At 42.5% G+C, this 16,759-nt stretch overlaps 1 protein-coding gene across 1 annotated transcript in view; it reads left to right on the top strand.

The window, feature by feature from the left end:
- Positions 1-16,759, top strand: part of GCLC (glutamate-cysteine ligase catalytic subunit) — a 45,147-nt gene that overhangs the window by 17,667 nt on the left and 10,721 nt on the right. The window contains exons 2-11 of the mRNA XM_026507222.4: positions 3,296-3,408; positions 4,252-4,434; positions 7,730-7,843; positions 9,373-9,431; positions 9,538-9,671; positions 13,550-13,624; positions 14,082-14,198; positions 15,244-15,382; positions 15,817-15,929; positions 16,412-16,504. Of these exons, the coding sequence (XP_026363007.3) occupies positions 3,296-3,408; positions 4,252-4,434; positions 7,730-7,843; positions 9,373-9,431; positions 9,538-9,671; positions 13,550-13,624; positions 14,082-14,198; positions 15,244-15,382; positions 15,817-15,929; positions 16,412-16,504 (1,140 nt within the window). The remainder of the gene's footprint in view (positions 1-3,295; positions 3,409-4,251; positions 4,435-7,729; positions 7,844-9,372; positions 9,432-9,537; positions 9,672-13,549; positions 13,625-14,081; positions 14,199-15,243; positions 15,383-15,816; positions 15,930-16,411; positions 16,505-16,759) is intronic.

The raw sequence follows: 16,759 nt of genomic DNA, 5'->3' as shown, positions 1-16,759 counted from the left end.
GGTTTAAAAAGATAACAAAAAAGCCAAGAGCTGAAAGAACCATCCTGAGCACGGAGGCAGAAAAGCAAAGTGACTGGGGCGGGGCGGCGGGGAGATTACTTCCAAGCACCTTCAATTTGAGTTTGCAAAATGTTCAGGGGGTTCTTAAAGGCTTCTAACTGAACTTTCATTTTATCCGAAAGTAAGTGCATTTATTTGGTTTTTTTTTTTTGTCTCCTTGAGTAAATATTCTGATGTGTTTCTGTCACATTTGCTTAATGAGATCATGGATGATTATTTTTTAATTAAGGAGAGTTTGGTTTGTAAGCATTTTAAATGTCATCCGCTTGGCTGATATTTAAAACGCAGGCTGAGTTTGAGCGTTTTGTTCTCCTGCCCTTCCCATGCTTTAAACTCGTGGTCTCAGAGTGATTTTGAAAACTAAGGATTTCAATTATTTCAAAACTAGGAAACCAACAAGAGTTATTGCACTTCGGCTTATATAAGTGGTACAAAAATTCTTGCTCATTTTGATAATAGATAAATGATGGGAACCCAGTAAGCTAGGGAGTATCTCTTCATCTGTCTTGCAGGAAACATGCTGTCTAAGAAGAGAACACAGATAATTGACGATGCCCTGCAGATGTGTTGGAGCCCGTGATCAAAGGAGGAAGTACTGAAGTAGGAAGATTCCTCCTGAGAGCTAGCAGGGGTCGTAGAGCCCGCAGCTCTGTCCTGGGCCTAGGATGAGCTAAGGCATCCGTTTAGATCTGTAACTGTAACTGCTGTGTCTCAACTTCTGTAATATATTAATGTCAGGCCCACTTCTTAAAATTGAGGCATAATCAATTTGTGAGGTTTTCAGCCAGTATTATATACTGTCCCTGCCTCATAGAGCTTCTAACAATTCTTTTTTAAGGATTTTATTTGAGAAAAAGAGATAGAGCACAAGCTGGGCAGAGAGGGAGAAGCACGCTCCCTGGTGAGCAGGGAGCCCAACTCGGGGCTCGATCCTGGACTCTGGCATCTTGACCTGAGCTGAAGGCAGATGCTTCACCAGCTGAGCCACCCAGGCGCCCCTATAACAATTTTTCTAAAAGCTTATCATTACTAACCAAGATTGGCATCCTTTTAGAGTCCTAGTAGCAAGGCGTGCTGTGCTTTGAGGCCAGACAGGCTCGGTTCACACCCATGCCTGACACTGTGGCCTTGGGCAGCTTACTCAGCCTCTCTGAGCGTCTTTGCACATCTGTAAAATAGGTGATCGTGCCTACTTTCAAATGATGGATTTGGAGATTAGGATCCACATAAGAAAATTCACAGCATACCATCTTTCTTATTCTCATTTAAGAGAAAACTTGTTTCTCATACTTACGATATTTTTATATATCTATCCTGAGACTTAATAAGGTTTCCTATTCCATCAGCTCTTAGCGTCTCTATCCAGATTTAGGTCTCCTGAATAGCTATCTGGAAACCTGTATTTAAATTTGGGAGCAAATCCAGATTCTGCAGCCCAGTTTTCAGGCATTTGATATTGAGTTGATTGTACAAATACAAATTTCACATTTCTGGTTCACGTAGGCTAACCCAAGTAGTCTTACCTATTTCTTGAACATGCAATATTCTAATAGAAAAGCAAGAGTGGGAACTTAAACTTATCAGTAAGACATTTTAGTTCAGGCTATTATAACATATACCATAGATTAGGTGGCTTAAACAACAGGCATATTTCTCATGGTTCTGGAGGTTCTGGAGGTTGGGAAGTCCAAGGTCAAAGGTGGAGAGAGATTCGTTTCCAGATGAGGGTCCTCTTCCTGGCTTATAAACAGCTGCCTTCTTGCTGTGTCCTCATGTGGTGGCAAGAGAGATTATTTTTCTCATTTCTTCTAATAAGGGCACTAATCCCATCCCGTAGGGGATTAAGGGCTTCAACATATGAATGTGGGGAAGTGGGGCACAAACATTCAGTCCATAGCAACAACTAGTAGTAAAAGGTAGTTGAAAGTTTCATTTGTTTTTTTAAACCTGCCAGGCTCTCTTCTGTGGTTACTAACATTTTTTTCCCCTTTATAATTCCATTTCTTAGCGGAGGTGCGAAACTCTCTTGTTGAACATGACTGTGTCTGTGGTAATGGATGGCTGACTGAAATGCCTTCCAAGACCAGCCAGGTACAGAGAAGAATAGGCCACTGCAGACCAGAGCATGACCTCTCAGAGGAGAGCAGCTCATACCCCACCCAGTAGGAATGGGCTTCTGGGTATTTGTTTCTAAGTCTGGAAATCTGGATTTATTGCTGTATTGCTGCTTTTTTCTTTCTTTTTTTTTTTTTTATGATAAGCCAAACAAAATACTTCCGCTGAGTGGTCAGCTTCATGGGGCACCAGTTTATCACCTTCTTTTCTCTGTCTTGGTATCTTGTCCAAAGGGTACTCTTGAGTGTTCTCCTGAATGATCTGATTCCATACCTTTTCACTTACTGATGGATAATGTTTTATTTCAGCCACAAATCGGGATTCATAGTCTTCACTGTTGATACCAACCATCATGATTTAAACTATGTGATTTCATGGAAAACAAAAGCAGGCTCTGTTTGTACTCTGCCCAGAAAAGTCTTTCTTTGGTATTTAACTCCTGATTTTTATCAGAATTCCACCAGGTATTGTTATAAATGCGCTAGGGCACCTTGCATAGTAAATCATACACGGTTTCAGGGTGGGGAAGTTGTCTTAAGTTACTCTTGAAAAACCAAGACTCAATTGTTGAAACTCCTAAAATAACTTCCGCATACTGGTGTGTTTATGATTATGACTTAACTCTCCCAACAGTGAGACTTACAATGGCATTTAATAACCTGCCAGTAAATAAGGATAATCTGCCATGATAATCTGCCCAGATAACCACTTTCGTAAACTACAATAAGCCAGTTGAGGAAATAAAGTTAAAAATGCAACTTCATTTTGTAACTGCAATTTACAGATTTTTAGCTTTGAAATGTTTCTCTTTTGAAGTACAATCTGTCAGAGTGGACATCTTGACTTTTCTTTGGGATATTAAGTAGAGCAGGAGAAAGAAGTAACAAAGGAATAAGTTCTGGTCCTCAAACACTGGCGCTGTTGACTGATCATTTTCTCCAGTCTTTCATATTATGCAAAAGAACGCTCATTGTGTGCCATGTAGCGTAAGCAGATGTGACTGTCTTGAGTTACTGTGGGTCCTTTCCAACCCTCACATTTCCCTGCCTCCTCCTCTTGAAGGTTACACTGAACACGAGTCTGGAAGGTTAATTTTTTTTTTTTTTTTAACTTTCAATAGGTGGAATACATGTTGGTGTCTTTTGATCATGAAAATAAAAAAGTTCGGTTGGTCCTGTCTGGAGAGGAAGTTCTTGAAACTCTGCAAGAAAAGGGGGAAAGGACAAACCCAAAGTAAGCTGAAATACCAAAGGTTGCTTTAGCATTTCTGAACTTGCTGGAACTGCAGATGTATAGGAGGCAGGCTGGCATCGTAGTTGAGAGCACATGCTCTGGTTCCCCTGCTTCATAGCTGCGTGTAACCTTGGGCAAGTTACTTAACGTCTCTGTGCCTCCCTTTCCTCATCTGTAAAGTAGGGATAATAATACCTCCTGAATAGGGTGTTGACATTTTAAATACGTGAATGTATTTAAGCACTTAGAACTATAAACACAACATAAAGCCTGTTTACCATGACTAAATGTTAAAAAAAAAAAAAAAAAAAGAAAAGAAAAAGAAAAGAAAAGAAAAACCAAAACCATGGACAGAGTGTTACTGAGATCCCAAACCATGGTGCCAGATGAACCAGATGAAGCTTAGACTGAGTTTGTTTGGTTGGCAGGGTGTTTTTTAATATTTCTTCAAGTAGACAAAAAGGCGAAGGGGCAAGTACTTTCCAGTTCCATTTTCCTACTCCCTTGAGTTTTGGAGACGGCATTTGAGTTTGGAGGCCAGCAGTGAACTGAAAGAGCCCTTATGGCCTCCTCTCCTTTCTCACAAAGTGGACTAGCTTGTCTTGGACAGCGAGTGCCCTGTGTGTGGTTTTCAGTTACTTACAAGTATTCTGGACCCTGTACTTCTAACCCTCACCTGGTTGAAGAGCTCTGGAGAATGACCAGCCTTTGGGAACAGTAAAGTTCTTAGCTTCACTTACATGGAATGGTGTCTCAGTTTTTGGAAGTGACTTTTTAAAAACTTGTAAAAATTGAATAGACGGCAGCAAAATGTGGTGGAATGGAATTTTTTCTCCTCTGTAGCCATCCTACCCTGTGGAGACCAGAGTATGGCAGTTACATGATTGAAGGCACACCTGGACAGCCGTACGGAGGAACGATGTCCGAGTTCAACACAGTCGAAGACAACATGAGGAAACGCCGGAAGGAAGCAACTTCTTTATTAGGAGAAAACCAGGCTCTCTGCACAATAACTTCATTTCCCAGGTTAGTTCCTATCTGAACCTGCCCCAGCAGATCGTTCAGAGCTTTGGGTTCTAAAAGAGCAGATCATGACCCAAGCATTTGACCGTATAGTTCACATACTTTACAGACAGTTCATGCTTTATGTGCTGCATTTGATAGAACCTGTGATGTTATGGCCTCAGGCAAACTTGCGTGCCAGTTCCAGCGGGTGGGAGGTGGCCCGGAGCACTGCCGTGAGAGCATTCATCTGGCCTCTGGGCGAGACCGTGAGGACCACCGTGACTGCTAGCATCGTGGCGGCATCCACCCGAGGCTGGGGTGGAGGGAGCAGTGCGTCTGCCAAGCGGTTCTAACCCCGTAAGGCGTAGCTGAGCCTGATGGTGCTCTTCTCGCTCGACTCTGTTGCTTCCGTGTGCCTGTTTGCCTGCTGGCGAATGCTGGTATTGGTGGCCGATGGGAGGGTCACCTGGTGGAGAGCTGGCATCAGTGCTCCCAGTCCACTGTTGATACATCCTAACTATGAATGAGGGGGTCATTAGGCCATGTTTGAGTCTTGTGTTGAAAAGGAAACTTACGGGTTGTCATCAAATCTAGTTATGGCCAAAAGTTCCTAGAAGTAAATATAAAGAAAACATAAATAGTGAAGCTATGCTCTTAGCTTAGAATTAAGTACGTAAATATTGTACAGTCATACATAGGAGCTCTGCATAGGAATGCAGTTCTACCAAATTTGTAAATCTGACTTATCTGTGCTAGATATCTGTCAGATTACGGCAAAGTATGCTTACCTCCTCAAGGTTCAAACTCTTTGGGGATTGGTATCCATAGACTGAAACACTTAGAACTATTTTTATACCCTCCCTCTTTTTTTCTGATAAATGTCCATAATAAACACAGGCATTTGGAGACCTACCACTGGTCTTGGAAGGACACTTGGGATTTTCTTTTTTAAAAATCTTCAGTGTAACATCTAAATGGTTGAAACCCTATTTAAGCAACTCAGACATTTAGAGATACATGTCATATTTTCTGTGATTGCTTCATTCCTTTATGCAGGCCACTCCCCTTTCCCTGCAGAAGAAAGGCCCCAGCCGGATGAGGGTGGGCAGGTTTGCTTGGAAGAGAGTTGGCATAGTCCTTTGCCCTAGTGTTTTAAGGAGAAGGTAAAAAAAAAAAAAAAATCATGACTCTGCCTTTCACTCAGATAATTGAGTGCCTGCTGCATGCCAGACCCATGCAGTGCGAGGATGCAGGCATGAATAGAGACAGACACAGTCTCTGCCACTGCCGAGACTGAGGGACCAGATGGCCACAGATCCGGGGAATATGAAGTTGAGGACGTGCTGTGAGGGAAAGATGCGGAGCAGAGAGTGGGACGTGGTTGTCAGGTGGACTCTGCGAAGTGGGGAAGATGATTGGGGTGATGTCCAGAGTCCCGGTAGGAGTTTACTGGGAGTGGGGAGGGGAGGGACAGCCTGGGGAGGGGAGGGACAGCCTAGGGAGGGTGAGCAGAGTGGGCAGACGTCCCAGGATGAACAGGGAGAGCGCAGAGCCTCATGAGAACCAGAAGAAGGCTGGCCGCTGGGGCCGGGACCTTGAGAGGGAAGGGGAGGCTGGGCAGGTGGTTGTTGGGCCAGATCCTGTTAGCTGAGAATTTAGGTTGCTATCCTAAAAGCAGTAGGAGTTATTATAAAGGGAGAGCTAAGACAGAGGAATAAATTTTATTCTACAAATCTAATTTTTTTAAAAAGCTTACTCATATTTTTTGATGGGAGGGTATTTTTGGGCTTGTAAACAAAACAAGAATAATTATTATTTAGTTGAAGAAGCCTCACCTTCTATCAGTGGTAAATGATAAGGAAAGTTTTGTTGTGGTGTCAAGAGAGAAAGGAGTACTTGGTTTCTTAAGTGTAAACTGCGATTTTTCTCTGTGAAGAGACAAAACTCTGTCATGGAGCTATAATCCAAAACAGTGGCCAAGTGAATGTTTAAATTTAAATTAATGACACTGAAGTGGAAATTTTAGTTCCTCAGTCACACGGGGCTCAGTTCAAGTGCTCGCTAGGTGCATGTATTGGACGCACTGGATTGGACAGTGTGGACATGAGACCTTCCCGTGCTGCAAAGCTTCTGTCGGATGGTGCCGGTCTGCGAGGAAAGCAGGGCTGTCGGAGTTTGAGGATCGGAGTTCTGACTGTCTTTGTCCTGCCAAACACATTTTCGTTCTCCCTCCATTCAGCCTAATTCTGGTTGCCTCCGAGTCCCCAAGACTGAAGTCTGCCACTCTTACAGGACTTCCCCAAAGTTTGCAGGCTCCTAGTAAATAATGCACACAGCTGCAAGAATTCTCAGGAACCCTCATTATAGCTGGAAATGGTTTTCCAGATAAGATCAGCAAATTCCATTGTTGTTCACAAGACGGATATGGGCAGCCAACAGGTGCTTTATTTTATAAAAGGTAGGGGCTGAACCATAAGGCATGGGTAGTCTTGGCTCTTAAGCCCAGAGTTTCCTACCACTGATCTAAAGCCCTGACAAGAGCCTCCCTTGTTTTGCATTCACGAACTTTGTCGGTCTTTGTCCTCTCTCACAGCGCATTTAACAATGACCTTAAAATTCTTAACTTGAAGAGCTAGATGTGGAATTTGAGCTTTACGTTTAGGGATGAAGACAGAGGTTCCTTTTTCTGTGTTGGAATTAAAGCTCTTGGTTAGGTCAAGTAAGAGAATGGGGTTGGGTTTCAAACATCAGAGGGAGATCTCAGGGGCGGATGGGGACACCTGCAGAGACGCTACCTAATCCTGAGGGACTCCTGAGGTGATCTGTAGAGGCAGAAAGCAGGAGAGCCCTTAGATACTTGAACAAAGCTTATCGACAGGTGGGGGGCAGTAGGGATGTGCAGGGGTCAAATACAATCAGAAATGAGAGCTGGTAAAGGAAGACCAGCAGACCCCATGTAGGGGGAACCCATAGCCTGTGACCATTGATGTGACCTAGCTGAGGGACTTCTGTGCTGTTGGTCCTCGCTGTTAAATGAAGAGATGGCTAGGACGTGAACAGCACTCTGGAGATCCTGAGTGGATGGAGGGTCTCTGGTAAAGTCTCTCACAGGCTGCAATCGCAAAAGATGTTGGTGGGGAAGACCAAGTACAAGGGGGTGTTTGTAGAGCACAGTATTCACACAGCATTCATGTGCTAGACCCCCTGTAGGGGGGAAGCTAGACAGGTGTGGGTGGTTCTTAAGGTGCGGTGATGGCGAGACATTATTAACTTTTGAAAACAAATCCTACCTACTTAGTTCTTCAATTTGTTGTAGATTAGGCTGTCCTGGGTTCACGCTGCCAGAGTTCAAACCCAATCCGGTTGAAGGAGGAGCTTCCAAGTCCCTCTTCTTTCCTGATGAAGCCATAAATAAGCACCCCCGCTTCAGGTGAGTATGGCTGCGCCTTTAAACGCAGATGTCCCTCACTCTTACCCTGCCTGCTGAGAGTAAGGCGCTCCTCTTTCTAGAATCCTTGTTGAGCGCTTACTGAATTCAGGCTCCTTTTGTAATGAACGTTGCTTCTTAGAGCACGGCTTGACTTGCCCGTCTTACAAATCATCTTAGTTGTTGGCTTAGCCACTGTTGTCTTTAGAATACAGATTTTTTTCAGCCCTGTTGTATAAACATCTATTTGGGGATGTTTCCTCTTAGTTACTCCTACCTTTTTTCCCACTCTCCATGTGATCACATTCTACTCAATATACCCTTCATAATAAGGCAAAATATGTACAACTCTTTACCTTCTGTTCTATTAACTTCTAGCTCTGGTAGTTTGTAGTTTCATTCCTGGGTTTAAAGTGGCTTCAGGGCCCACACCACTCTGATCTTGCTTTGTACCTTGAGTCTCCTCTGTCATCCTAAACTGAGGGTCCCGACCTGCAAGTGGGGACCTTGGGACTTGTCAGTATTGATTCCTTTGTCAGGTCTGCACATCTGCTATATGCAGAGTCTGGGGGGGGAACAGATTTATAGATGGAGTCCCCAACTTCAAATGTTATAGTGTGCCAGGGGGAAAATAGATTCAGCTGCAAGGAAAGATACTATGCCGGATTCCCAAAGGTAGGAAGGAGGATCAGAGACCCTCCTCGGAGAAAGAGGATGCTTCTGACTGAGGAGATCCTGGCAGACATGGGAAAGAGCTGGTCTGCTATCGGAGTCTGCATCACCACTGTCTGCTAGAATCATGCTAGCCTCAGATGTTGTTTTAAATTTTCTAACAGTCACATGAAAAAAGTAAAAAAGAAAGATGGAATTTTATAATTTTATTTAATCCAGTTTATCCAAAATTACTTCAACATGTAATCAGTATTTTAAAATTATCGATAAGACATTGTACTTTATTTTTGTATTTTGTAGTCTTCAAAATCTGGTGTGTATGTTATCATCACAGCATATTTTAATTAGGATTAGCCCCATTTCAAGTGCACAGCAGCCACAGTGTGCCTGGTGGCTTCTGGTTTGACACTGTGGGTCTAGAAGATAGGTATTCATATTGCCAATTGGGAGGGATAGTAACAAGGTATTGGGGCTCCAGAGATGCCTAGGGAAAGTGAATAGTAAAGCTTGAAGTTTTTGGAAGACATGGGGAGTGTTAGAAACACGGTGAGACCAGACCACGGCAGACCCCAGACAGTTGAGTTTGATTTGAGAAGTTACAGGGAGCTGGGGTATCCGGGGTTGAACAGGGAAGAGCATGGCATTCTTGAGCAAGGGGCAGAGGAAGTGGTGGTAACACAGAGCTTTCTCACAGCATATTCCCTCAGAATACCTTGATCCACATCAATATTCTATAGGATTGCCTCAGAGAATTAGTTTGAGGTAGGATTTCATTCTATTTACATGTTATATGATCAAATTCTTCTTTTGCATGGTGGTTCTTAGGTGGCCGATTTATGACGTTTGGTTGTCTGTTTCAGTACCCTAACACGAAATATCCGACACAGGAGAGGAGAAAAGGTTGTCATCAATGTACCAAGTAAGTCCACAGTGGTTGGCGGGATGGGAGACACACTTGGGGAATCGCTGTTGAATCCCTGAATGTCACCCTTCTCTCTCTTTTTTTTTTAAATTTAATCCTGCAGTATTTAAGGACAAGAATACACCGTCTCCGTTTATAGAAACATTTCCTGAGGATGAGGAGGCGGCCAAAGCTTCTAAGCCTGATCATATTTACATGGATGCCATGGGCTTTGGGATGGGCAATTGCTGTCTTCAGGTATTGATTCCAATATACAGAGAGGCAGAGTGCCTTCATCCATTTCTACTCACTAACTTCTTTTCTTTATAAATACGCATTTTTTTACAATTACATTGTAATCAGGTTTAAATGAAAGCTAAAAGTGTGCCTTTCTGAAAACCAGTGATTTTTAGTAAATTCATTGGTAGCTATCTCTTGATGGAGAGTTCATGGAATCTCCAGTTTACTACAAAGATAAGTGGTTGTTACTTACAGTGTGAAATATTCCATGATCCCTGCCTCTGTTCTTTCCAGTGATGGTCGGGCCTAGAGCTTATAATACCATTCAGATCTCTGTTTCTGAAAGTGAACTTTGGATGTACTCCCGTGACCTTGGGATCCAAGGGAAGGATTGTTTGGACTCCAAACGTTCATATTCAGGCAAGGCCGCCTAGTGGTATAAAAAGAACTACTGAGCAACCCGTGTTTGCCTTGCCCCTGGCGAAGTGACACAGGAGGCAGTACAGCCTTTCTCTGTTTCCTCCTTTAAAACTTCCCGTGGATCTAGTCAGATGGCTGGTGCGCCTGGCAGGGACCTGGGTGGCCGGACACGGGACCCACCTGGCAGCGGTGGGCCTGCGCTCGGGCCACAGCTGTTGCTGCTCCTTCGGGGTTTGGGTAGCTCCCCTCACTTCTTGGCGTCTTGATTTTCTCCCCAGTTAACCGGAAGGTTTGTATTAAGTCCCCTTCTAGGTCTGACTCTAAGCTATACTTCGTTGTTTTTATCAACAGAAGTGCTTGTTTTAACCTTTACTTTGCTTAAAATCGTGTGAGAACAGGAGTAGGAGTTGCACAGAGTATAAAGTGAAAATTTCAAATTTCAGATAAAAAGGTCACTTGTTATTGTCTAAGGTGATTGTATCCATTTCTGATTACTTCAGAAGATTAGAAGTAACGTCCTCAGAGGTCTGGAGTGGTGTGAAACCTGGCCCCCATGTGAGGCCCGGGGCCTCGGGTCCAGGCAGAGGCCAAAAAACTCAGCATTCCCATCATCTCAGACAGCTGCAGTGTAGACACATGCCTTCTTGCACATAAAGCTCTGATGCGCTTATTTTTACAACTCTGTAAAATGAAAATTGAAAGCCAGAGTCAGATTTCTCCATGCTAAATGTGTTTATATAACCATAGTTTTTTTTTCTGGTTTTCCTGACATACACAGGCGGCATAAAGTGTGTGGTCTTCCAAACAAACATAGGCCAGTAAGTTTTGTTACAGAGGGTCACATTTCATAAAAAAGAGATCTTTCGACTTTCACTTGCATATCTGCTTTTCTATCTTAATTACAAATGTTTTTAAAAGGAACCATTAAGCTCTAGAACTTACAGTGCATGGCTTTAAAATTGTATCAGTGTAATTGGAGTACTGATTGCCTTTTCTTGGTTTAATATTAAACCAGGGTACCCTGCCAGGGACAGTACAGTTACTTCGTTCCAAAGGGACAGTCTTTCCCTTGAAACACCATACAAAGGGTTCTAATGGTGGGTAGTTAACATTTTTATTACCTGTAGATACAATTTTCCATCCAAATTTACTCTTTTTCATGGGTTCAGGATTAAGTTTTCTTTCTGTTGTCCAAGACCCTACTTTGAATACTCAAAAAATTATTAGCACAAATCACGTAAAGTGTATGGGAAAGGAGATGAATTCCATACCTAAGCACAGAAAACACCCTACTTTGCGTCTCTCAAGTAGAAAACTAGAAACTGCTTGTTAAAGCAGAAAATGTTACAATTTCTTAAGGTTAGTGGAAGACTTAACTGTACAAAACAAAAAAGTCACATAACCACACTCGAATGCTTGACTCTTGGGGAATTTTTCAGGAATCATAAGTTCGTGCACGTTGTAATAGGTTTTTTTCCCTCTGTAAGAAAATCAGGTGGCTTCAGAAGTGGGTTCTAGGTAAATTTTAGATTAGACATCTAAGTTTCTAACATCTATTTTTCATACTTGCTCTTTTTTCCCCTCTGTTTCCTAGTGACACTGCTTCTCCTCTTATGAGATACTTTAACGGAACACCAGAAGCCAAAACTGTTCATACTTTAAGGCATAAGAACTCTTCCCCCCCCCGCCACTGCCCCCAGCCATTACCATAGTCCTGTCCTGTTTGATTTGTAGCTACATTAGTTCTAGAGTGCTGAAGCCACTTACTGAATATATTTAGAATAACTAAGTCACTTCGCTGTTGTAACTTAACTATGGAATTCCAGGTGCGAATTTTAAGCATACTTTCTTCCAGGATTTGCCTGTGAATTGTCTAATATATACTAGGTCATCTAAGAGAAGCCAATCTGTCCCAGCAGAGAAGTGTGTAAATACTTGGCTTACTGTCTCACGTTTCCTCACTTCCCATTTTATCCTTAGCCTTGCACAAGCTGATTTCTGAGTTTCCATCTCTTTGCAGAAACTGCCCTTGTTTTGCTGTAGAGTGACCTAATTGCTAACCCTTCTTAAGAGCTCTTATTTTAACCTTTGATACCCTTATTCCTTGAGGTCTGCGACACAGCTCTTCTCTGTGTTGAATTAATTTATAATGGCTGGTTAATTGCTAGTACATTTTAATTAAAATAGAGCAGTGAATCATTAACAGAAATTATAGCAAGTTGTCTAAGTATTTTTCTGTAGTTAGTGACCACACCGACATGAATATAATTCTCCAGGTAGACAAGTGAGTCTCCTCATAGAAGTTCTTCGTTAAAAAAGCAAAATTGAGACCTGGCTAAAACTATGGGAAATAACAGGTTGGGATTATAACAATAAACATACTTGGCTACTCTTTCAGGGATTAAGCCCTTAAATTACTTTCTACACCAACATTAAATTCAAAATATTATTAAATAACAACAGAGGACCGGAAAACTGTTCCCTATTTGCAGTTAATATGGATATGCTCACACAACCAGGATTTGTGTTCCTAGTCCCTTCCACTGCTCCGCATCTCAAAGCAAGCAGGACTTTTTTGGTTTCTTTTGGGTAATTGTTTGTAGAACATTAGTGCTAATGAACAATATGATTTTTTTTTCTCTACCTAACTCTGAAATGTGCTACTTTTACCCCTCTTGTGCAGGCTTCCTGGGTGATCCTGCCCATCTTCAGAACATTATCTGAGCCTACTACTCCCTAAGTACTTCTTCACCCCAGACTTGTCTTCTGGTCATCAGCCCTGGAGACCCAGCCACTTAAAGGGCTTCTTTACCTGCTCCTTTCCTTCATATGCCCATTGTGTCTTGGTGCCTCTGCTGTCTGTCTCAGGAACACCCAAGCCAAAACCTGAGTCACGCCTTCATTCTCTATACTATACCCACTGGCCCCCAGTGACTGCCACTTTGGTATGCCTCCTCCTGCAGCCCTCTTGGGTTACATCCTTGTCAGCTGAGTATCTTACCTGTTCTCCCTTCCTCCAGGCTTGCTCTGTCCCAGGCTATTCCTTGTACTTGCCACCAGTGAGCTTTGAAACCAGTCATGAGCATCTCTGTCCTTCTGTACCAAAATTTCTCTAACCCTTGAGCTAACTGAAGTGTGGGGGCATGCTGTCGAGGGAGATAAGCCAGCAGAAGAGGAGATGCCTTGCTGAACTTGCCATTTACCTAGTGTCTTCCTTTCCTTTCCTGACATTTTAATCTTATTTAATTTAGGAAATGGCTATTTATATGTGAGTGTGATCAAATACCATTGTTTGGCAAAATTCATCCAAGGCAACTTTTAAGCAAAACTACTGTGTTAATAAGTGTTATTAGCCGTAGAGTGACCATTGCACACCATGCCCTCTGTCTTCCCCGGCCACCATCCTTCTCAGACTCGACTCCTTGGGGAGGATGTTGATGATTCGTCGTTGTTAATAACTTGTAATTCTTAAACAGGTAACGTTCCAAGCCTGCAGCATATCTGAGGCCAGATACCTTTATGATCAGTTGGCCACTATCTGTCCAATTGTCGTAAGTAGAAACGACATCTTAAAGACTTCTTTGTAGAGAGAGTGCTTGTGCAACATTTGCTGACTCTGTGCCATTTAAGTCCGGTAAAGGCTTTATTCAGAAATGAACTAACATAAATAGTATGCATTTAGAGCTACTGGACTAAGACTCCAAGCTGTGGAAGTTTACTGTTGCTAGTAAGACATCTGGGTGTTCAAGTGTCAAGTTGGAGTGTAGCTGTTTCCGCTCTCCCATCCTTCCCATTCACGTGACAGAGGGGGTGATTTAAATGAATCCCGTAGAGGGATTTGAGTCCCTTCTGGTGTCTTTCACTATAAAAAAGTAGGCACAGAGGACTAGAACTCCCATGGGGCTCACCTAAACCGATTCTTCTAGATCAGAGGTAATTGCATGGTGCTTTTCTCAGCATGTGAGTGACACTTCGAACCTGCAGGTGCTGACTTTTGTTTGTTTTTAGATGGCTTTGAGCGCTGCGTCTCCTTTCTACCGAGGCTATGTGTCAGACATTGATTGTCGCTGGGGAGTGATTTCCGCATCTGTAGATGATAGAACTCGGGAGGAGAGAGGACTGGAGGTGGGAGTGATTTTCCTTAATAGCCTTTTTAAAAAACGAAGTGGGTAAAATGGGGTTATTGTAACTACTTACAATGTTGAAGTCTTCCTTAAATTTTTATCTTGAGTGGGCTGGTCGCATGTGGGAAGAAATTCACAGGTTATAAGCCTGTCTTTGATGTCATTAGTGTTTGTTTTGGGGTGAATATATGGGAAGCATGATCTGGTTGGGGTAAGGAATTTTCATCACTTGCTGAAATCTGTATTTGTTTCATCCTCTTCTAAAACTTAGTGGCGCTTTCTTCCTGTATTTTGGAAGTAAGTGCCGATGGGCTGTTGTTACCAAAAGGCTTTCTGGCACCCCGCGGGCGCTTTGTATATGGTGCTTTCTGCTGTGGAGTCTGTGGTCAAAGATTATTTTGCCCCGTATAAAGGGTTAGGTTTGCCTAATAAGGGTAGATTAGTGCCTCTTGTTTGCATATTGAACTGTGACCGTGCACCTCTCCAACCTGGAGTGTGCATCAAAACCGCCTATGGAGAGCTTTAAAAATAGACACCGGCCCACGGTAGATCGAATAAACAAGTGTCTCCAGAACCGAGACCTGGACGTGGTTTTTAAATGAGCTCTTTCAAGTGCCTCTGATGTTCTCACCAGGGCTGCACTGCCACTGCTCTTGTCTTCATGTAAGTGCTCATGAATTGTCGAGCGTGCTGCCTAAGTAGAATTAAACCTTAAAGGAGAAATGATGTTAACAGCTCTTTTTTATGTTAATAGGTTTGCTTTCAACCTTGGCATATATTTTCCTGGCTTAGTAAGAATGAAGGCAAACTGCCTTTTAAAAAAAGTGATATGTAAATCATATCAGAGAACAGCTACTTAAGTTACTTCCAAATTTTTAAAAGACATAATTTTCCCTAATAACTTTTTTTCAGGATCTTAAGGTTGGATATTTTTATATAACTATTATATATAAAATATAAAAGCATTTAAGTAGAAGTATATGGGGCATTAGTTTATTTCCGGAGCATTTTATATGGCATTCATGCGTATTTTTTTTCAATTTTAGCCGCTGAAGAACAATAACTATAGGATCAGTAAGTCCCGATACGATTCGATAGACAGTTACTTATCTGAGTGTGGCGAGAAATACAATGACATCGACTTGACAATAGATAAGGAAATCTACGAACAACTCCTGCAGGAAGGTGAGCAGCCACTCCTTTTCTCCAGGTTTGATTGTGCACCTTTGGTTCTTCAGAGCTCTTTAGAACTTTTTGCTGACTTCCGGTCTGGTTTCTATTTTTAGTGTGAAGTCTCTTAACTTTTCTTATGACGCTGCTTGTTCCTAAAGTTTCAAGTTCCAAATATTTGTGAGATCTTCTTGACTTTTAGCAAAGGAACTTACTCTGGAGGTCTGTATTTAGGTCCACACCAGTGCCCCACCAGGCATTGTGTAAGTAGCAAATAAAACTCTGGCACTTCCTCAGGGTCTGTAGGATGATACTGAATAAACCAGCCATTTCCTGAGCTTCTAGATGCCCTGTCTTCAAACTTGCTGAGCTGTCTTGTCTTCTTACTGGACTTAGACACAGTGGAGCCCGGGACCTTGACAGGAGTCTGGTGTAACCTCTCTTGACAGGCATCGATCGTCTCCTGGCCCAGCATGTTGCTCATCTCTTCATTAGAGACCCCCTGACTCTGTTCGAAGAGAAAATACACTTGGATGATGCCAATGAATCTGACCATTTTGAGGTATCTCTTCTGTTCTAAATGCATTTCACTTCACTAACCAAGATGGAGGCCATTTTCTGTACCTGTGAGCAGTTAGTAATTGGCATTCCGATGCCTTTCATTGTCTGGTGCAGTAAAGAATTAAGAAATTTTGGAATGGTTTAACGTACCTTATTTTATAATTCTGACTAGTTATATATCTGATTCTGCATTTTTTCACTATTTTCTCTTGCTTGCAGAAAGTTGAAAAATTCAGACATGCTGCATAAAAAAATGGCATCAATTATTTCTGTGCTGCCAACCTATCACTCAACTTCTGTTAAACACTTGTTTGTTTTCCTAGCAGGTCACATGTCGAGGACATCTTAAATTGTACCTTTTGGTATTTGTAAATTAAAGAGTATTGAGTATCAACAGTGTATAATCTTCCCTTACCAAGTATCAAACCATCTTAATATTTTCCTGGACACGTGGAAAGTTGGTTTTCTGCTTTTTTATTATAGAATATTCAGTCCACAAATTGGCAGACGATGCGATTTAAGCCCCCTCCTCCAAACTCCGATATTGGATGGAGAGTAGAATTCCGACCCATGGAGGTAAGACGCACATCAGCGGAAAGTGATTCAGTCATGCCCCTGCTCTGCCCATTACCCTTCTAGTGCTCTTCTCAGAGGCTTTCCAAATACAGACCAAACGTGTGCATGGTAAAAGCAGGTCCAAAAGCTTAGGACTGAGAATAGACTGTGGACACAGGGCTTCCAAGCCCCACATGGTGAGGTAGGCACTGGCTTGGGCGTGGCAAGATCTAAGGAGGGGTCTGTCGGGGAAGAGCCGGTTTGTGTAATTGGTCC

This window comes from Ursus arctos, unplaced genomic scaffold, assembly GCF_023065955.2.
Source record: "Ursus arctos isolate Adak ecotype North America unplaced genomic scaffold, UrsArc2.0 scaffold_29, whole genome shotgun sequence".
In the NCBI taxonomy this organism is placed as follows: Eukaryota; Metazoa; Chordata; class Mammalia; order Carnivora; family Ursidae; genus Ursus; species Ursus arctos.
The sequence above is the reverse complement of the archived record's forward strand: the minus strand, read 5'-3'. Positions and strand labels throughout refer to the sequence as shown.